The sequence below is a fragment of the Chiloscyllium plagiosum genome, unplaced genomic scaffold, assembly GCF_037043375.1.
Source record: "Chiloscyllium plagiosum isolate Xiang-an unplaced genomic scaffold, Cpla_swu_hap1 HiC_scaffold_7, whole genome shotgun sequence".
Taxonomy (NCBI): Eukaryota; Metazoa; Chordata; class Chondrichthyes; order Orectolobiformes; family Hemiscylliidae; genus Chiloscyllium; species Chiloscyllium plagiosum.
Window position 1 is genome coordinate 63,214,029 of NW_028270145.1, and position 23,301 is coordinate 63,237,329.

General features: G+C 41.6%; 1 protein-coding gene across 1 annotated transcript in view; it reads left to right on the forward strand.

Moving 5' to 3' along the window:
• galnt5 (polypeptide N-acetylgalactosaminyltransferase 5) overlaps positions 1-23,301 on the forward strand; it is a 72,796-nt gene that overhangs the window by 14,351 nt on the left and 35,144 nt on the right. Inside the window, exons 2-4 of the mRNA XM_043693792.2 lie at positions 5,246-5,412; positions 13,610-13,729; positions 20,979-21,114. Of these exons, the coding sequence (XP_043549727.2) occupies positions 5,246-5,412; positions 13,610-13,729; positions 20,979-21,114 (423 nt within the window). The remainder of the gene's footprint in view (positions 1-5,245; positions 5,413-13,609; positions 13,730-20,978; positions 21,115-23,301) is intronic.

The window sequence follows — 23,301 nt, forward strand, 5'->3', positions numbered from 1 at the left end:
TTCCAACGCATCTTTCCAGCTATTTTTGTAGGAGCAAATTGCTGCAGATGCTGGAATCTGTACTGAAAACAACAAATGCTGGAGATCACAACAAATCAGGCAGCATTCATGGAGTCTAGATGATTGTTCATCAAAGCTATTATTTTTGTGTTGTTTTTTCCCTTATTACTGACCACGAACCATATGGATTCTTTGTCATCTGATCCATTCCTACTGTAACTTAGATTTTGCTTATGCCTCAGTCCACATTCCTGACTTGTGACTAAATGGTGCAGGAGGGGTTACAGTAATATTTTGGACCTGATTATGATTGTGTTTCAAGGCCTGACTGAAGTGCCAATAAGCAGGTCCAGGGAGCAGGTCTTTGAGATAGTCATTCATCTTAACTATCTGGCCCTCTTTTGTGTTTACATCTGCATCAAGGTGTCCTTGGAGAGGGACCATGCGGTGTTACCTGAATGTTTGAGATCTTTTTTGACCAGTAGGTACCTTAGGGGCTAGTGTGCATCATCAGTCCTAAAACATTATTTTAATTACATAAATTATCTTCACATTTTGCCTTGTATCCCATGTAATTGTACTTGTCAGGAGTTAACTGCATTTTTGTCTCCTTCTCTGTTACTGAATTTAATTATGTTTAAGGTTGCTCAAAGATTTATAAAGAGACATTTCTTGACACTGGCGGAAGCCATACAGTCAGATTCTCCATTATTATAATGCCTCACTTTGTGAATAAATCTAAAACTGAGTAAGGATTGAGTTCTGCTATTCTCCTTCACCATGTGGTTCCAAGACGTTTAACATAAGTAACTACTCCAAGTCAAAGTTTATAACTGTTTTCATGGTTAAAGTGAGGGAAACAAGACGCTCTATGCAATGCTTTCAGTATTGGGATTTAAATTTAAACACAAAACAACACAGACTTGCATTTATATAACACCTTTTGGATCTGGACAATTTAAAACAAGTTCCAAAATTATTTTGGTTCACTGAAAATATACATTTAACTTTGCACTCCACTGAATTAGAAATGCCAGAAGGACTTTTCAATTATACTGTGCAAATAATTAGAGAATGAACACCAGTTATTACATGAAATTCCTTTGCTACTATAGTGAATGGCATAAATCTGTTGTTTTAGTTTACATTTGTTTTAATAGAAAGTTGAAGAAACTGCATATAAAATTTACTCAGTGTAATTTCACGATCAATTAAATGGTATGCCATGCAAAAAAACTGGGGCACCGGGCACTGAGTTAAGGCACATGGCCAGAGTTAAATACTGGAGGTGTTTCTTTGTTCACATGTGCTACAATTAACAATGGAATGCTTGAAACTAGTAAACACATGGAAAATATTTGAGGTGAAATTAGTATCTTTACTGCAACATTTACCCAGATCTTCTGATCATTGTCAATGAGGAGAAGGTGAGGACTGCAGATGCTGGAGAGTCTGAGTCGAAAAGTGTAGCGCTGGAGAGGTGCAGCAGATCAGGCAGCATCTGAGGAGCAGGAACGTGTACGTTTTGGGCAAAAGCCCTTCATCAGAAATGTAAAGGGGGGCTGAGAGATAAATGGGGGTATAGGGTTGGGGGTAAGGTAGCTGGGAAGGTGATAGGTGGATGCAGGTGGGGGGTAATAGTGATAGGTCGGTGGGGAGGATATAGTGGATAGGCAGATGGCTTCCTCTACTGCTAAATCCAAGCCAACCATCAACTGGAGGAAGAATGCCTCATCTTCGGCCTTGGGACCCTTCAACCACCCACACCAACATCAACTTCACAGTTTCCAAACCTCCCCTCCCCCTACTTCATCCCAGAGCCAATCCTCCAACTTGGCACTGCCCTTATCCTACCTGTCCATCTTCCTTCTCATCTCTCCGCTCCACCCTCCCCCCGAGTTATCACAATCACCCCCCACCTGCATCCACCTATTGCCTTCCCAGCTGCCTTCCCCCCAACCTCACCCTCACCCTCCTATTTATCTCTCAGCCCCCTTCTCCTCCACATTCCTGATGAAAGGCTTATGCCCGAAATGTCATCTCTCCTGCTCCCCGGATGCTGGTTGACCTGCTGTGCTTTTCCAGTGCCACATTTTATGACTCCGATCATTGTCAATGCTGTGTATATTGGCATTGCCAGTGAGGCCTTCAGCAACCGACATTTTTGCAATTTTTCAGTGGGACTTCTGATCCCAGCTAAAAGATTGATGAATCACTGTAGCCATTCAGATAAAGAATGAACACAAGAAAAGACAGACAATGATAGAACCTCTTTTATATTATTATAAGCTAGCATATTCAGTTAAGATTTTATAAATTCCAAGACCATTCCCAACACCCCATTTCATACCATTTGAATTCACTTCCTCATTTCAAACATCTATTGTCCACGTACTATCTCCATGCTGCTATTCCACCCATCTACCTATGCCATTTGCCCACCAAATGTCCAAACAGCCATTCTATCCGACTAGGGTAATTTTGGTGTTCAGATCCTCTTAAGTTCCACCTTTTTTTTCTGCATGAACCATACCTCTCACCTCCCATTCTACAACCACCACCACTATCTCTCCATAAGCTTCCAATGGAGTCATTTCTGATTAAAAACTAGGTCAAAGATTATTTGCATTGTTGTTTTATGAAACAATGCAATCTTCTTGCATTTACAAAAGTGTTGAAGTCAGATGTTTTCGCTCAGTAACCGTATTTGATCAATTCAGATTTCTCATTGATTTTTGCAAAAATCACATTATTCTCACGATATACTAAAGTTAGTCACAGGAACTCAATAAAAATAAAAGTTGGTTCAAGAGTAAATCCAACACAATTCTATTGAAATCTCTGCAGACACAGTTTCTTTAGAAAATCTCAAGAAATGCTGAACTTGTTTGATTTAATATAGACAGAAATGCATTACACACTCCAGACCTCAACCAATTCTACATGTGCCTCCATAAGTCAAGTTCTACCAACCAAAACAACCCAACTAAATCAGAACAGTATGTAACACACAAAGTCTACATGATATTATTATAGTTTGCCACAGCCTATTGTATCTATTTAGTTTTCCAGAATTGGTAGCCCTCATTGGTATAATTTGCAAGACATCTTTAATACATAAATTCAGGTAGGAGAAGCTAGGTTTTGTAGCTTGATATTACAAATTATTTTAGTTAGGTAGTTCCCTTAGGGAAGAGAACATGTAACAACATTTGTAGTAAACGGGACCAGCAAGCCTGGAAGCCAATTGGCTCAGTTTCATGAAGTAAATCACTTGAAGAGATTGGAGATTACTTGCACAATTATGGAGAAATTCAACTTGGAATGTATTATTCAAGGTGATTAACAGGTTCCAAATCAATTTTCTATCCATATTTGAACATCACGTAATCAAAAGAGTTAAGGAACGTCAATGCATTATGATTTTTCATTAATGCCAAACAAGCTTTCCAGTCATAAGAGGAACATTTCCAAAGATAAATATTATTTCATGTAAAAATAATATACGTCAGAAGTTATAAAGAGGATTGATAAAGGCAGAGCGGTGGATGTGATCTATATGGACTTCAGTAAGGGGTTTGTCAAGGTTCCTCATGGTAGACTGGTTAGCAAGGTTAGATCATATGTAATACAGGGAAATCTAGCCATGAGAATACAGAACTGGTTTGAAGACAGAGGGTGGTGGTGCTTTTCAGACTGGAGGCCTAGGACCAGTAGTGTGCCACAGGGATTGCTTTTCGTCACCAAAATGACACCAAAATTGGAGGTGTGTATGGTCAGCAAAGAAGGTTACCTCAGTGTGCAACAGGATCTTGATCAGATGGACCAATGGGCTGAGGAGTGGCAGATGGAATTAAATTTAGATAAATGTGAGGTGAAGCATTTTGGAAAGGCAAATCAGGACGGGACTTGTACATTTAATGATAAGGTCCTGGGGAGTGTTGCTGAACAAAGATCCCCTGGAGTGCAAGTTCATAGTAGCTTGAAAGTAGAGTTGCAGGTAGACATGATGGTGAAGAAGGCATTTGGTATGCTTGCCTTTATTGGTCAATGCGTTGAGTATAGGAGTTGGGAAGTCTTATTGCAGCTGTACAGGACATTGGTTAGGTCACTTTTGGAATATTGTGTGCAATTCTGGTCTCCCTGCTATCAGAAGGATGTTGTGAAAGTTGAAAGGGTTCAGAAAAAAATTACAAGGATATTGCCAGGGTTGGAAGGTTTGAGCTATAGGGAGAGGCTGAATAGGCTGGGGCTATTTTCCATGGAACATCAGAGGCTGAGGGGTGACCTTAAAGATGTTTATAAAATCATAAGGGGCATGGATAGGGTAAGTAGACAAGGTCTTTTCCCTTGGTTGGGGGAGTCCAAAACTAGAGGGCGTAGGTTTAAGATGAGAGGGGAAAGATTTAGAAGGAACCTAAGGGACATTTTTTCATGCAGAGGGCGGTCTGTGTATGGAATGAGCTGCCAGTGGTGGAGGCTGGTATAACATTTAAAAGGCATCTGGATGGATATTTGAATAGGAAGGGTTTAGAGGAATATGAGCCAAATATTGGCAAATGGGACTTGATTTATTTAGGATATCTGTTCAGTATGGATGAGCTGCACTCCATCTCTATAACTCTCTGAGGTGTCCTAGGTTAATATTGCTTACACTACTTCAGTGGAAATTGTTGTAGTTGATGATTAAACTTCCACCAGAAAGAACTACATCTGAGAAATTAAATGAAGAAAGGTTTTACTTTGCTTTATTGAAGGGAATGGGCAAGATAAAAGTCTAATGAACTAAATACTGTACTGCAATGTAATTGGAGTGAAAATTGGATAAATTGAGGCTGCGCAGTTTACAAGCCTGTACAAATGACAGACAGCAGAACATAAACTGGTTCTCCCAGCTCCTCCCATATAATTATCGTGTTCTATGTATTACTAGAAGTGCACTCCCTTCCTGAAGTCATGTAAACTCCTGGAAATGAATATTTCATACAAAGATCCAGAATAGTTTGGAAAATTATTCTCTACTTCCTTTCAGTGATATATACTAATTTCAGAGATTACGTGGATCTGGTCTATATGCAGCATACATACCTAGGGTGTGAAGCAGGTTCAGTTCTCTCATTTGAAGAAAGCCTTTGGATTTAGAGAAGAATCAAGAATTGGTCGAACTCCTTTGCATCTAAACAGCAATGCACGTGCCATAACTCCACTGTTTAAACTTTATACCGCTTGGATGTATTTGTTCCAGGTGTTCCAACCAAGTAGTTCACAACAACCTTCCAACAACCAGCATCATCATGTGCTTCGTGGATGAAGTATGGTCCACGCTTCTGAGGTCAGTTCACAGCATCTTCAACAGATCCCCTGTTCATCTCATTAAAGAGGTTATCCTTGTGGATGACTTTAGCACCAAAGGTAAGAAAGGACTATTTCAGTCAGTGTTACTGAAGCATACATTCCTCAAAAGATTCCTGGACATCATTACCTTAAAATGGGAGCGAAATTTAAAGAATTGGTCATTCTGAAACCTAAATAAAACACTTCTACTTGTGAATGTCAGTTTCTGAATTATAAGAATATTTTTCTGTGACAACTGAGGTCTCCTGGAATGTTTCTATTTGCTGTGTAACACTGAACTGACCCTGTTTTACGTAGTAGGGGTTATGCTGCTTGAATTAGTAGCAATCCTGCTGTTGTAAAAGTAAACTTAAGAAATTGCATTTTTTTTGTGAAGAATTTCCTCGAGCAGTTCTCCTGATCAGTCTCCAAAAGTTAATCAGTTTATCACTGGCATTTCATCCAAACTTTCACTGAAATTACTGCAACCAATTTGGACAATTGCCAAGGAAATACCCAGCAAATGCCTTTGACAAACTAGTTTGAGTGTTAATTGTCTTAGAGTCATAGAGTCATGCAGCATAGTAACAGTCCCTTCAGCCCTCCATGTCTGTGCTGACCAACAAACAACAAACTGCATTAATCTCATTTATCTTCACTTGGTCCATAGCCTACTATGCCCTGACATTTTAAGTGTTTGTCTAGATGCCTCTTAAATGTTGTGAGAGTGCCTGCCTCCACCACCCTCTCAGGCAGCACATTCATATTTCTACTACGTTGGCTGAAAAATATTTTCTCTGATCCCCTTTAAACTATTTACTTCTCACCTTAAAGTTTTGCCTTCTGGTCTGAGACATGTCTGTCATGGGAAAAAGATTCTCATGATCTATCCTGGCTATGCCTCTTATAATTTTATACTTCAATCAAATACCCCCTCAGCCTCCTCTACTCCAGTGAGAATGAACCAGGCTCTTTTCATTACTGAGCCTTTCCATCCCAGGTAGCATGCTGACAAATCTCCTCTGCATCTTCTCCAGTGCAGTCATGTCCTCCTGATAGTGTGGTGACCAGAACTGCACATATTATTCTATCTGTGGCCTCACCTATATTTTATAAAGTTGTTTGCTCTTATATTCTACAGGCCAGCTCATGAAGGCAAGCCTCCCATTTGTCTACCTGTACTGACACCTTCAGGGATCTGTGGTCTTGCACACCAAGATCCCTTGGTTTGTCAGCAGTCCCTAGGGACCTACTGTTCATTATGTAAATTTCTTATATACCTGATTGAACCTGTTCCTGACTTTCCATTTACTCTGTACCCCATTTACCTCCCCAACAGCAAGAGCAAATCTCCCAGCAAGGTTATTGGACACATTTTTGTTCAGGGGTAACCTGTACAGCTTATACAGGTCCTATCTACCCCAGAAACTATCTCAGTGATCCAAAATTCTTAAGCCCTACCTCTTACACCATCCCTTTAGCCACACATTCATCTGAGCTATCTTCCTACTCTTTTACTTAATAACATGTGGCACTGGAAATAATCTGAATGTTACAACCTTAGTAATCTTCCTCTTTAATCTGCTATCTTAAGTCTCCAAATTTCTAATGCAGTTCCTCTTTTTTTTACCCACGTTGTTGGTACTAACATATAGTAGGATTTCTGGCTGTTCATTCTCCCCCCTCAGATTGCCCTGTAGTTGCTCTGAGCCATCCCTGACTCTTGCACCAGAGAGGTTGCAAAGCAGTCAAGAGTCTGGTTTATGGCCACAGATCTTGCTATCAGTTCCCCTTATAGTCGAGTCCCTATCACAAAAGCTGTCCTAATCTTTTCCTCCCTTATAGCAGAGCCAACCATTGTGCGACAAACTTAGCAATTGGTGCTTTCCCTTGCAAAGCCGTTCCCCCCACCCCCAATAGTATCCAACGTGATATATCTGTTTAAGAGAGGGATGGCCAAAGGGGATTCCTGCATTGCCTTCCCACGCCTATTCGTCTTCCTGGTGGTCACCCAACATTTTTCCTCACTTGTGCTGTGATTGGCTCTCTAAACATGGCATCAATGATGTCCTCAACATCATGGGTGCTCCATAGTGAGTCCATCCGCAGCTCCAGCCTCTCCATGCAGTCAATCGGGAGTTGGAGCTGAACACACTTCCTGCATAAATAGTTGCCATGGACACTGGAAGTGTCACTGATTTCCCACATATTGCAGGGGGAACATTCCACGGGGCCAAGGTTTCCAGTCATTGTGATCTTTACCAACTACAAACAATAAACGAGGAACCGATTACTCAACCTTAGCACTCACCAAATCAGATTCCTCGCTATCTCTCTCTCTTTATGCCCAACAAACTACAAGTCACAAAAAGAAGGACTTTACACTCTGTTTTCCTCGCCTATGTCCCAGCCCCTAAAGCTGGGTACCTATACAGCCAATTCTGTGTCCTACATCACTTTCTCCTGATATAGAGTCATAGAGATGTACAGCATGGAAACAGACCCTTCAGTCCAACCCGTCCACGACGACCAGATATCCCAACCCAATCTAGTCCCACCTGCCAGCACCTGGCCCATATCCCTCCAAACCCTTCCTATTCATATACCCATCCAAATGCCTCTTAAATGTTGCAATTGTACCAGCCTCCATCACATCCTCTGGCAGCTTATGCCATACACGTACCACCCTCTGCGTGAAAAAGTTGCGCCTTAGGTCTCTTTTTTATCTTTCCCCTCTCACCCTAAACCTATGCCCTCTGATTCTGGACTCCCCGACCCCAGGGAAAAAAACTTTGTCTATTTACCCTATCCATGCCCCTCATAATTTTGTAAACCTCTATAAGGTCACCCCTCAGCCTCCGACGCTCCAGGGAAAACAGCCCCTGCCTGTTCAGCCTCTCCCTGTAGCTCAAATCCTCCAACCCTGGCAACATCCTTGTAGATCTTTTCTGAACCTTTTCAAGTTTCACAACATCTTTCCGATAGGAAGGAGACCAGACTTGCACGCAATATTCCAACAATGGCCTAACCAATGTCCTGTACAGCTGCAACATGACCTCCCAACTCCTGTACTCAATACTCTGACCAATAAAGGAAAGCATACCAAACACCTTCTTCACTATCCTATCTACCTGCGACTCCACTTTCAAGGAGCTATGAACCTGCATTCCAAGGTCTCTTTGTTCAGCAACACTCACTAGGACCTTACCATTAAGTGTATAAGTCCTGCTAAGATTTGCTTTCCCAAAATGCAGCACCTCACATTTATGTGAATTAAACTCCGTCTGCCACTTCTCAGCCTATTGGCCCATCTGGTCCAGATCCTGTTGTAATCTGAGGTAACCCTTTTCGCTGTCCACTACACCTCCAATTTTGATGTCATCTGCAAACTTACTAACTGTACCTCTTATGCTCGCATCCAAATCATTTATGTAAATGACAAAAAGTAGATCATCTCCGGAACTCTGCATCTGGATTCAGTGAAGGTTCGCTTCGCTCCCACTGCTGCTCCAACTGAGCTTGAGCTGTGCCTTGCCCCTCAAACTTTCATCAGGAAAATCCACCACCACCATTCATTCAGGTTCGCTTCATTTTTCTCATGCTGCTGCTCCAACTAAGCAGCAATCAAAATTGGATTCGGCAGGACTTTACTTTGTAATTGTATACTCATCGTCAAAATACTGTTAATAAATACTAGGTAAAGGTGTGATACAGCACAATTATTATTATCACAAAGAATTTTGCTGCTAAGTGGATTTTGTCCCCTCACAAAATGCTCATTGTTAACATTCATTGGACTGAAGTCACAATATCAATGTGTATACAGTATAGAGAAAGGTAAAATGTTATTTTTGAAATCAGATTTGGTTGTGTATTAGTGACATTAATTTTACATCACAGATTTTGCCTTGGGAACAGATCAGATATAAGAAAAGTTACAAATCTATTAGGCTGTTTTTTTAGATTAGATTACTTACAGTGTGGAAACAGGCCCTTCGGCCCAACAAGTCCACACCGCCCCGCCGAAGTCCACCCATACCCCTACATTTACCCCTTACCTAATACTACGGGAAATTTAGCATGGCCAATTCACCTGACCTGCACATCTTTGGACTGTGGGAGGAAACCAGAGCACCCGGAGGAAACCCACGCAGATACGGGGAGAACGTGCAAACTCCACACAGCCTGAGGTGGGAATTGAACCTAGGACCCTGGTGTTGTGAGGCAGCTGTGCTAACCACTGTGTTTTAAACAGAAATTGAGACATAACTAGCAAATTTAAAATGGGTTCGCTTTTTAGGTAATTAGTTGAAGAAATATAATTACTATTTTCTGTGAATTCTAATTGTGTTTCAGTGACCTGGAAATGTTATTTATTTGCATTGACTTTAACAAAATTTTCAAAAATGTCTTCTTTTAACAGCGAAACACAACTGTTTCTTCATATACACATTTATTCATTGAACTGGTAGACTATTAGGCTCTTGCTGTCTTTACTTGCATCCAGCAGAAATCAGGTATCATGATTGTAAGCATTAGGACTAGAAAATTTTGCACTCTCAGCTCAAGGATGTTGAATGGTATTGTCTCAATAGCTGAGGTGAACTCCTTGCTAAAAATACTTGATTCGTTCATCCCATTAATATACCACAAAATATACTTCCACACTGAAGAACTTTAATAAATCTTGCATTTGGGATATTTTAAACTATCTGTATATGTAGCCGCTTCTCAAATATGAGTGTAACAGGCAGTTTCCGGGTTGTGAACGAGTTCCATTCTTGAGTCTGTTCGCAAGAGGATTTGTATGCAAGTTGGAACACATTATAGAATAATATAAAGGAGTCATTTGCAAGCATAGGATATGTTTATCTGTCGGATCTTTAAAATTACACCCTGTATGAGGGTGCATTCATAAATCGGGGACCTTGGAGTGGAATGCAAAACTCCTAAATCGTTCAAAATTAAGTTGACTCAGCTTTTGTTAAAGATTATAGATTGATTATCGATGTTTCTCTGACTTATTTTCTAATAGAAAAGCTACTTTTAAATCTCAAAGACCATTTGTATTTTTTGTTTTAAATAGGAACTTCACTTAAGTCAGGATTTTAAAAATTGCTTAAAGAAGGTCTTCCTTGGAAAATAAAAGTTTTCACTTTGCTGTTAAGAGATAAGCTGTAAAGCACGATGAGTCTGAGAGATATAATGGATACACATCAAGATACTACAGAGTTGCGAGAATATAGTACAGTTCTCAATGTTGAACTTTACTTAAAGATGTGCTTTAGTTGTGTACCCAATTCACTTCGAATTGTCATCAAAGATATCTGTGACCTATTTTCAAAAAGTTTATTTTATTAATACCGCAAGACAAAAGGTGCATCAGTAATTTAAAAATACAATGAATAGGGCAAAGCATTTTAGTTGCTGGTGGATTGCGCTGTGTATTCAAAAATTAGGCTCTTGTTGGTGTTGTAAAGATAACATTTTCTGGGGAAGTACTTAATAAAGACATATAACATGACACATTCATTAGTATTCAGGCTGTTTACAAATATAACTATAAAACAGTACAGAAAGATACCATTTAGCCCATCATGCCTCTGTCAGTTCTTTGGTAGAGTTATCTACTTGGTCCCACTGCTCAATTTCACTAAGGAGAAATGAAGTTGCAATCAGGGTAACATTGTTAGGGGAATAGACACTGGTCTCTGTGGCCAGGATTGAGAATACCGGGGTCTGTGTTGCCTGCCTGGTTCAGAATATCTCATCTGGGCTGCAGGAAAACTTGGAGTGGTAGGGAAAAGATCAGTTGTCATGGTCTACATAGGTACCTAATGATATAGCTAGAAAGAGGAAAGAGGTTCTGCTGAAGGAATATGAGCAGCTGGGACTAAATTAAAATGTGCAACCAAAAACATCATAATCTGTGGATTACTACCTGAACCATGAAAAAATTGGCACAGGGACTACAAGACTAAAGAGGTGAATACTTAGCTCAGAGATTGACGTGGGAGAAAAAGATTTGAATTCACAGGACATTACCAGTAGTATGGAGAAGGAGGGAGTTGTGCTGATGGAACAGGGTCTACCTGAGTTATGATGATACCAGGGTCTTTGAGTATCATATATCTATGGATGTGTAAAGGGCTTTGAAGTAATAAACTAAATAGCTCAACTGTACCAGTGTAAATACAGTGAAGGAGGCTTATTTCTACCATTAATAGTTGAAACTTTATTGCTGGAACAGCACAGCAGGTCAGGCAGCATCCAGGGAACAGGAGATTCGACGTTTCGGGCCTGTGCCCGAAACGTCGAATCTCCTGTTCCCTGGATGCTGCCTGACCTGCTGTGCTGTTCCAGCAATAAAGTTTCAACTTTGATCTCCAGCATCTGCAGACCTCACTTTCTCCTTCTACCATTAATAGTTGACCAGAACCTATCCAAATGCGAAGCATAGTCTGTCACATTTGGTATTCTATGCCTTCAATGTACCTACCTCAATTATTGACCATTCTGCCAAGGAGGATTTTTGAGGCCTTTTCCAGGCAAAATAGAATAAAATCTCCTATTTATCCTCATTATGAAGGTATTCAGACCCTGTCTTTGTTTGGTCCAGAATCTTTCCTGCTGCCCCGAGGAATTCCTGTCAGTTATTTGTCAAGGTAAAAACAATGATTGCAGATGCTGGAAACCAGATTCTGGATTAGTGGTGCTGGAAGAGCACAGCAGTTCAGGCAGCATACGAGGAGCAGTAAGATCGACGTTTCGGGCAAAAGCCCCTCATCAGGAATACAGACGGAGAGCCTGAAGTATGGTGAGACAAGTGAGAGGAGGGTGGGGGTGGGAAGAAAGTAGCATAGAGTACAATAGGTGTGTGGGGGAGGGGATGAAAGTGATAGGTCGGGGGGGTGGAGTGGATAGGTGGAAACGAAGATAGGCAGGTAGGACAAGTCATGGGGACAGTGCTGAGCTGGAAGTTTGGAACTGCGGTGAGGTGGGGGAAGCGGAAATGAGGAAACTGTTGAAGTCCACATTGATGCCCTGGGGTTGAAGTGTTCCGAGGTGGAAGATGAGGCGTTCTTCCTCCAGGCGTCTGGTGGTGAGGGAGCGGCGGTGAAGGAGGCCCAGGACCTCCATGTCCTCGGCAGAGTGGGAGCGGGAGTTGAAATGTTGGGTCACAGGGCGGTGTGGTTGATTGGTGCGGGTGTCTCGGAGATGTTCCCTAAAGCGCTGTGCGAGGAGGCGTCCAGTCTCCCCACTGTAGAGGAGACCGCATCGGGAGCAACAGATACAATAAATGATATTGGTGGATGTGCAGATAAAACTTTGATGGATGTGGAAGGCTCCTTTAGGGCCTTGGATAGAGGTGAGGGAGGAGGTGTGGGCGCAGGTCTTGCAATTCCTGCAGTGGCAGGGGAAGGTGCAAGGATGGGAGGGTGGGTTGTAGGGGGGCTTGGACCTGACCAGGTAGTCACGGAGGGAATGGTCTTTGCGGAAGGCGGAAAGGGGTGGGGAGGGAAATATATCCCTGGTGGTGGGGTCTTTTTGGAGGTGGCGGAAATGTCGGCGGATGATCTGGTTTATGCCCGAAACGTCGATTTTACTGCTCCTCGGATGCTGCCTTATCTGCTGTGCTCTTCCAGCACCACTAATCCAGTTATTTGTAAAGATTCCACTGACACAAAATTACATGGGTTGCCCAGGAATTACCTCCAATATCTTCCCTTGAATTGGGTCATCCTGATTCTCATTGGCATTTTTCTGCTCCACTATAATACAGTGGAATCACAGTGGAACCAATTTGAACTACCCATCCAGCAATTCCAATGAAGTCACACCTTTGATTGGTGTTTTGCAATTTTCTCCCCATATCTATGTGGGTTTCCTCTGGGTGTTCCGGTTTCCTCCCACAGTCCAAAGATGTGCAGGTCAGGAGAATTGACCATGCTAAATTGCCCATAGTGCTAGGTGCATTAGTCAGAGGGAAATGGGTCTGGGTGGGTTACTCTTCAGCGGGTCAGTGTGGACTGGTTGGGCCGAAGGGCCTGTTTCCACACTGTCTAATCAAATGTGGCAGTTGAATTATCATCTTTTCTTTCTTAATTTCCTCATTTATTTCATGAGAGTACTTCTACCCAAGTTCTTTCTGCATCTGAAATAAGAAAGATTATAAATAAAATTGGATGGTTTTTCATGTCCAAATGCAAAAATATTATCTAATTATTTCATTGAGAATCAACTAATCAACACATTTTGCTTTTCTCTTATATAGAATATCTGAAAGAAAATTTAGATAAATACATGTCGCAATTCCCAAAAGTTCGTGTTATTCACCTACACGAACGTCATGGTTTAATACGAGCCAGACTTGCAGGTGCAGCTGTTGCTACAGGTACGATATGATTATTTTTCTCAAATTTGTTTTATTTCTTTCATTTGTCTTAGGCTTCAAGGAGGTAAAGAGATTCGATTGAACTACTATTCACTGAAATGATAAATGTCAAGATTTTGTGTTTAAAATTAACTTCTAATGTTAAAATTACTAATGACAAAACACCATAAACTAATCGCTTTTTTTTAGTTTGTAGGCATTAAACATTTTAAACAACCAAATGAAGTTTTCTACAGCTCTTCGACAAATGAAAATTTTCAGTTTTGTTATGTTACTCACTCTCTTATGGAGATGATCACTTCTCCTGGAACCAATTTACGATGTTTTTTCAGCACCCCGAGGATTTTGCTTCTGTTCTTTTCCTTTTTGAATACGATCTTACACATTGAGCGATTTCCTCAGGATTTCCTCAGGATTTTCTTTCTATCTCCAACTCGGTAAACATTCCAGCTTTGTTTCACTTTACCATGAATGTGGTTTACAAAATGAGTGTGAACGCCCACCCACGTTCCATGTAGTGAACAGTAGAGACAGCAGTTTCTCTATTTAAAGTGCAGGTTAGGCCAACATCTGTCGTGTTCATTTCCCTCAATTATCTGCAGATCAACCAAGATCAAAATTACAACAACCTTCAGTCAATGATATCTCCAGAAATTTAGATAATCCTGTATTCTGATCTCAAAATAGCATTCTCTATCGTCCACTCCATGGCACCATGAAACTCCTTCAACCCTGTATGCATGCTGAAATAGTGATCAACTATATCTAATAACCACTGCTTTTCATCTTAGAGTCAAAGGAACAGTTCCAACATAACTATTTATTCCTTGATTTTCACAACAATTTTTGAGTTTTCAACTTAGCCCTCTCATTGCAGACTTGGAAATGTTTATCATTGTCTCCAGGTGTTAACATTTAACTCCTTTTCAGTACCACAGTGTAAACCTTTGCTCAGTGCCCTGGTGAACTGTCAGCATAGGTTACATGACTCCTTTGATTTTATTCCAAGTTTACAGTCCAAAATTACGAAAGTCCTTTAAACCAAAAGCTCTAAAACAACTGATCGTGTTATGGAACCACATTCTATACACACTCCCCTTTGCGTGAAAAATTTACCCCTTAGGTCCCTTTTAAATTTTTCCCCTCTCACCCTAAACCTATGCGTTCTAGTACTGGACTCCCACACCCCAGAGAAAAGACCTTGTCTGTTTACCTTATTCATGCCTGTCTTGATTTTATAAACCTCTGTAAGGTCAACGCTGGCAACATCTTTGTAGGTCTTTTCTGAACCCTTTCAAGTTTCGCAATATCCTTCTGATAGGAGGGAGACCAGAATTGCACACAATATTCCAAAAGTGACCTAACCAATGTCCTGTACAGCTGCAACATGACCTCCCAACTCCTATACCCGATGATCTGACCAATAGAGGAAAGCAGACCAAAAGCCGCCTTCACTATCCTATCTACCTGCAACTCCGCTTTCAAGGAACTATGAACCTGCACTTCAAGGTCTCTTTAGCCAGCAACACTCCCCAAGACCTTACCATTAAGTATTTAAATCCTGCCCTGATTTGCCTTTCCAACATGCAGCACCTCACATTTATCTAAATTAAACTCCATCTGCCACTCCTTGGCTCATTGAGCCATCTGATCAAGATCCCGTTGTATTCTGAGGTAACCTTCTTCACTGTCTACTACAATTTTGGTGTCATCTGCAAACTTTAACTGTACATCCTATAATGTAGAGGTGTTTAGAGCAAAAGATTACAGTGTCTTGCGACTAAAATGGTATATTGAAGATACCTAGTTTGCTGTTAAGTCTTTCTGTTAAGATCTAGGTTTGTTCAATATATCTTTTTAGTTGCATGACACAGTAATCTTTTGCTATAAATTTTGTGTATTACGATCCTCTTCCAAAGCTACCTGATGAAGGAGCAGTGCTGTGAAAGCTAGTTCTTCCAAATAAACCTGTTGGACTATAACCTGGTGTGTGATTTTTAACTTTATATCTCCTATGTTCTCATCCAAATAATTTACATAAATTCTTCAGCTTCTTTTTCTTTCTCTCTCATCCCCTTTCTTGGCCTCTGACATCCAACCCCAGCCTCTGACTTTCAACCTCCAAAGCAGAGTCAGAGGTTGGGGGAGACACCAGGGGTTAGTGGCTGGAGCGGGGATACTGACCAGCAGCGGTCCGAAGTGGGGGTGCAGTGACCAGCAGCCAGAGCAGGGATGCTGGTGGCCTAGAGCTTATGCCCGAAACGTCGATTCTCCTGCTCCGTGGATGCTGCCTGACCTGCTGCGCTTTTCCAGCAACACATTTTTCAGCTCTGATCTCCAGCATCTGCAGTCCTCACTTTCTCCTATAGCAGGGATGCCAGGGAAGTGTTGCCAGCAGTCCAAAGCAAGGACACAAACAGCTAGCAGCTGGAGCAGGGGTGCCTGCGACCAGCAGCCCCATGCAGTGCAGGGGTAGTGGCCTGGTGCAATAGCATGGTGACAGCCGGCAGTCAGACCATAAGGAAGCACCATGTTCTCCTGCGGAGAGCCTTTGGGGAGAGACTGTGATAATTGTTTTTTATTTGTTTCTTGTTTTTTTCTGACCTATGGCCATATTGTGTCTAGCTGTAATATAACTTTTTTCTTCATTTCTCTATTCTGTAGCTAAGAATTGTATCAAGGTACCTTTATACTAAAACAGCACTCTATGTGGTGACTTATAAACTTTTCACTGTACTCATTTGAGTGCATGTGACAATAAAGCTAATTCAATTCAATTCAAATGGATGATCCACCTCCAGCATCACAGATGCAAGTCTTCAGCCAGTTTGGTTCACTCCAGGTGATATGGACAAATAGCTGAAGATACATGATGTTGCAAAGGCTATGAAACATGTCAATGCTCCGTCTATAAAATTGAATGCTCCAAAACCAACTGCACCCTCAACCTAATACATATACAATGCTAGCATCTACCCAGCAATGTGGAAAATTGCTCAAGGATCTCCTGTTCGTAAAAAAAAAGGACCCATCCAACCTGGCCAATTATCACCGCCTCAGTCTGCAAAATAGTGGGAGGAGTTGTCAACAATGCAAACAATAATCTGCTCAACGACTCTCAGCTTTGATTCTGCCAGGCCCACTCAGCTCCTGATTTCATTTCCATCTTAGTCAAAACATTACAAAAGGACTGAATTCGAGGGGAAGTGAGGGCGACTACATTTGACCTCGAAGGAGCCCAATCAAAACTAGTTTGAATGGAAATCAGGAGGATATCTGTCTACTGGTTGTAATCATAACAAGTACAAAGATGTTTGTGGTTGTTGGAAAGCATACCACTAAGGTGTAGGTATTCGCTGCAGCAAGTTCTCAGGATAGCATTCTAGCCCAATTCTTGTCAGCTGCTTCATTAATGACATTTCCTCCACCATATGACCCAAAGTGAGACATTGGCTGATGATATCACAATATTTTGCACAATTTGCGACTCTTTGCATATTAAACAGTCCATGTTCAGATGTAGAAAGACATGGACAATATTCAAGCTCAGAGTAGAGTGGCTAATAACATTTGTGTCATAAAAATGACAGACAATGACAATCTGCAATAAGAGAGAACCCAGATATTCCCTCTTAATGTTCTGGTGAGATAGCAAAGCTGTATCTCCCAATATCAACATCCAAGAACTTACCATTGATGAAAAACTGAACTGAACCAGCCAAATAAATACTGTGGCCATAACAGCAGTTCAGAGGTTCAACTCTGTGGCAAGTAACTTATTTCGTGACTCTTCAAAGCCTGTTGACCAAATACAATGCATCTGACACCTCTGTCATTCACTGCCTCCACCACTGATGTGTAGTGATAGCAGTACATAATATTTACAAGATGCTCTGTAGCAATGCACCAAGGTTACTTAGACAGCATCTTCCAAATCCATGACCTCTACCAGATTGATGGACAAGATAATTAGATACATTGGAACACGATCACCTGCAGGTTCCCCTCCAAACTATGTATAATCTTAACTTAGAACTATATAGAAATACAGAAAACAGGATCAGGTTTAGGCCATTCAGCCAGTTGAGCCTCCACCACCATTCAATATGATTATAGCTGATCATCCAACTCAGATCCTTAGTCAAAACATGTACAAAAGGACTGAACTCAAGGGCAAGTGAGGATGTCTGCGCTTGATATCAAGGTAGTATTTGACTTCCTTCTCCCCATATCCTTTGATTCTTTTAGCCCTAAAAACTATACCTACCACTTTCTTGAAAATATTCAATGTTTTTACCTTAACCACTTTCTATAGCAGAGAATACTGCGTGTCCTTGATAAGTATGTACTTGTCAGGTAGCGAGGAAGTGGCCAAGCAAGAGAGCCATGGTTTATGAAAGAAGTTGAACTTCTTGTCAAGAGGAAGAGGAAGGCTTATGTTAGGATGAGATGTGAGGGTTCAGTTAGGCCTCTTGAGAGTTACAAGTTAGCCAGGAAAGACGTAAAGAGAGAGACAAGAAGAGCCAGGAGAGGACATGAGAAGTCGTTGGCAGGTAAGATCAAGGAAAACCCTAAAGCTTTCTACAGGAATAAAAGAATGATCAGAGAAAGATTAGGGCCAATCAAGGATAGTAATGAAAGCTGCGCATGGAGACCGCGGAGGTAGGAGAAGCACTAAATGAATATTTTCTATCAGTATTCACACTGTAAAAAGACAATGTTGTCAAGAAGAATACTGAGATAAAGGCTACTAGACTAGATGGGATTGAGGTTCACAAGGAGGAGATGTTAGCAAGTCTGGAAAGTGTGAAAATAGATAAGTTGCCTGGGTCGGATGGATTCCCTAGGATTTTCTGGGAAGCCAGGGAGGAGATTGCAGAGCCTTTAGCTTTGATCTTTATGTCGTCATTGTTTTACAGGAATAGTGCCAGAAGACTGGAGGATAGTAAATGTTGTCCCCTTGTTCAAGAAGGAGAGTAAAGACAACTCTGGTAATTATAGACCAGTGAGCCTTATTTTGGTTGTGGGTAGTGTTGGAAAAGGTTATAAGAGATAGGATTTATAAACATCTAGAGATGTTTGATTAGGGATAGTCAACACGGTTTGTGAAGGGTAGGTCATGCCCCATAAACCTTATTGAGTTCTTTAAGATGATGACCAAACAGGTGAATAAGGGTAAAGCGGTTGATGTGGTATACATGGATTTTAGTAAGGCATTTGATAAGAATCCCCACGGTAGGCTAATGCGCAAAATACAGAGCATGGGATTGAGGACGATTTAGTGGTTTGGATCTGAAATTGGCTAGCTGAAAGAAGACAGAGGCTGGTGGTTGATGGGAAATGTTCATTCTGGAGTTCAGTTACTAGTGGTGTACCGCAATGATCTGTTTTGGGGCCACTGCTGTTTGTCATTTTTATAAATGACCTGGATGAGGGTGTAGAAGGATGGGTTAGTAAATTTGCGGATGACAGTAAAGTTAGTGGAGTTGTGGATAGTGTAGAAGGATGTTGCAGGTTACAGAGGGACATAGTTAAGCTCAGAGCTGGGCTGAGAGGTGTCAAATGGAGTTTAATGCGGAAAAGTGTGAGGTGATTCACTTCACTTTGGATGGAGCAACAGGAATGAAGGGTACTGGGCTAGTGGTAAGATTCTTGGTATATAGATGAGCAGTGTCCATGACATAGATCCCTGAAAGTTGCCACCCAGGTTGGTGGATTTTTAAGAAGGTATACGGCGTGTTAGCTTTTACTGGTAGAGGGATTGAGTTTCAGAGCCACAGGGTCATGCTGCACCTGTACAAAACTCTGGTGCAGCCACACTTGGAGTTCTGGTCACCGCATTGTACAAAGAATGTAGAAGCTTTGGAATGGGTTCAGAGGAGATTTATTAGGATGTTGCCTGATATGGAGGGAATGTCTTATGAGGAAAGGCTGAGGGACTTGAGGCTGTTTGTTTTAGAGAGAAGAAGGTTGAGGGTGACTTAATTGAGACATAAAAGATAATCAGAGGGTTAGAAAGGGTGGACAGTGAGAGCCTTTTTCCTCGGATGATGATGGCTAGCACGAGGAGACATAGCTTTAATTGAGTGGTGATAAATACAGCACAGATGTCAGAGATAGTTTCTTTACTGAGAGAGTAATAGGGGCATGGAACGCACTGCCTGCAACAGCAATAGACTCGCCAACTTAAAGAGCATTTAAATTGTCATTGGATAAACATATGGATGAAAATGGAATAGTACAGGATCAATGGGCTTCATATTGGTTCCACAGGTCGGCGCAAGTCGGGAGCCGAAGGGCCTATACTGTGCTGTTATCTTTCATGTTCTATGTTCTAGAATTCCATAGGTTTGCCACTCACTGGGAGAATAAATCATCTCAATCTTAAATTGTGTCCCATGTATCCTTAGATTGTGACCCCTAGTTATGGACTCCCTTGTTTTTGGGAACATCTTTCCTGTGTTTACCCTATCTAGTCCTGTTAGAATTGTATAGGTTTCTATGAGATCTAGTGAATATAGTTCTAACCAATCCAGTCTCTTCATATGTCAATCCTGCCACCCCAGGAATCAGTGTGGTAAAATGTTTGCACTCCCTCCACAGCCAGAACATCCTTCATCGGATAAGAAGACCAAAATTGAATGCACTTTTACGTGGTTTCAACAAGATCCTGTACAATTGCAGCAAGATATCCCTGCTTCTGTACTGGAAACCATTTGCTGTGAAGACTAACATAGCAATTGCTTTCCTCACTGCCTGCTGCCCCTGCATGCTTACGTTAGTGACTGGTGTACAAAGACACCAAGATCTTGTTAGCTTCCTCCTTTCCCAATATATCATTGGTCAGATAATAATCTGCCTTCCTGTTTTTGCTATCAAAGTGGATAACCTCATGTTTATCCACATTATGCTTCATCCACCATGCATTTGCCTTCTCATTCAACTTGTCCAAATCTCTTCACAGTTGACCCTTCCACCCAATTTTGGGTCATCTGCAATATTGCAATTTCTTCACTTCTCTTTCTGCAAAATCCTAGAATTCTCTCCCTATCTACACCATATGCACTGCAGCAGTTCAGGAAGACAGCTCACCATCAACTTCTCAAAGGTAATGAGGGATTGGTGCTAAATGCTGGCCTAACTAATGATGCATATGTTCTGTAAATGAATGGAAATAAAAGGTATTTGTAATTATTTTGAAGGTTGCATTGTTTTCATCGAAAGCTCACACTTCCTTTTTCACTTTTAGGTGATGTGTTAACATTTTTGGACTCCCATGTCGAATGCAATATTGGCTGGCTGGAGCCACTTTTAGAAAGAGTCTATTTAAAGCGAACAAAAGTAGCCTGTCCTGCGATTGAAATCATTAATAATGAGGATATGAGGTACAGTTATATATTTCTGTTTGATACAAATGTGGATTGTTGCATGGTTACTTTATATTGTTAAAAATCACACAACACCAGGTTATAATCCAACAGGCTTATTTGGAAGCACTAGCTTTCGGAGTGCTGCTCCTTCATCAGCTGGTTGTGGAGCATAAGATTGTAAGATACAGAATTTATAGCAAACGCTTACAGTGTGATGTAAGTGAAAGCATATATTGAAAAAGACCTGGATTGTTTATTAAGTCTCTCATCTTTTAGAATGGCCATATTGGTTTCAGTTCTTTCATATGTAAATAGCAAAACATTTTTTAAAAGTTACATTCTCAAGTGAACTTTAACAATTGGTGTCGTGTCGGCCCAGGTAATGAATTGAAGGTGTGAGCTGCCCTGTGTGAGACTGTCTGTGTCACAATGGTCAGACTGATTCTAATCTAAAAAACGGATTTACAGACTCTTACATGGATTCGCGCAATTTTTGAGCAAAGTAATTGTGCAAGTACATGGAATCACAGTTTTTGAGCAAAGTAATTGAGCAAGTACAAATTCACCCCACAAACTTATATGTGTATCCCGAGCCTCTATCGCAACATTACAAATTTCTTACAGAAACTCAGCACCTACGGAGCAGTCATTGTGTGTCACAATGGACGTTTCAGCACTCTACACCAGCATCCCCCACAATTATGGCATTGCGGCAACAGCCTCAGTACTCACTACCAACAGCTGCCAATCTCCAAGCACCGTCCTACAACTCATCCGCTTTATCCTGGATCACAATGTCTTCACTTTTGACAACGAGTTCTTCATCCAGACACATGGTACAGCCATGGAGACCAAATTTGCACGCCAATATGCCAACATTTTCATGCACGGGTTTGAACAAGTCTTCTTCTCTACGCAGGACCTCCAACCAACACTATACACCAGGTACATTGACAACAATTTCTTCCTTTGGACCCATGGCAAGGAGTCACTGAAACAACTACACAGTGATATCAACAAGTTTAATCCCACCATCAAACTCACCATGGACTGCTCTCTACTATCTGTCTCATTCTTGGACACATGCATCTCCATCAAGGATGGGCAACTCAGCACCTCACTCTCCCGCAAACCCATGGATAACCTCACGATGCTGCACTTCTCCAGCTGCCACCTGAAACATTTTAAACCGGAATGCCCTATCGACAACTCCTACGTATACACAGGATCTGTTCTGATGAGGAAGAATGTTACAGGCACCTGGAAGTACTCAAGGATGCCCTCAGAAGAACGGGATACGATGCTCAACTCATCAACCGTCAATTCCGACATGCCACAGCGAGGAACTATAATGACCTCCTTAGGAGACAGACACGAGCTGCAACCAACAGGGTACCCTTCATTGTCCAGAACTTCCCAGGAGCCGAAAAATTACGCCATGTTCTTCATAGCTTGCAACACATTATTAGTGAGGATGAGCACCTCACCAAGACCTTCCCCACACCTCCACTTCTTGCCTTTAAACAACCACCAAACCTCAAACAGATCACTCTTCGTAGCAAACTGCCCGGCTTTCAAGACAATACCATTCAACCTTGTCACAGTAGATGCTGTAAGATGTGTCAGAATGTTGACGCAGATACCACCATTATGCATGGGGACATCTCCCACCATGTATGTGGCAAGTACTCATGTGACTCAGTCAACATTATCTGTCTCATACGCTGCAGGCAAGGATGTCCTGAGGCATGGCACATTGGCAAAACCTAGCAGAGGCTACAGTAACGGATGAATGGACACCGCACAACAACAGACAGGAGTGTTCCCTCCTCGTCAGAGAACACTTCAGCGGTCCAGGACATTTGACCTCGGACATTCCGTGATCGTCCTCCAAGGCAGACTTCAGAATAGGCAACAACAAAAAGAAGGGCTTATGCCTGAAACGTCAATTTTCCTGTTCCCTGGATGCTGCCTGACCTGCTGCGCTTTTCCAGCAACACATTTTCAACAACAAAAAGTGGCTGAGCAGGGGCTGATAGCCAAGTTTGGTACCCATGAGGATGGCCTCAACCAGAACCTTGGGTTCATGTCACATTACAGGTGACCCCATTGCACTATACACACATACAAACAGATGCACACACACAGACACACACACACTCCTACAGACACACACACTCTCCTACAGACCCATACACTCAT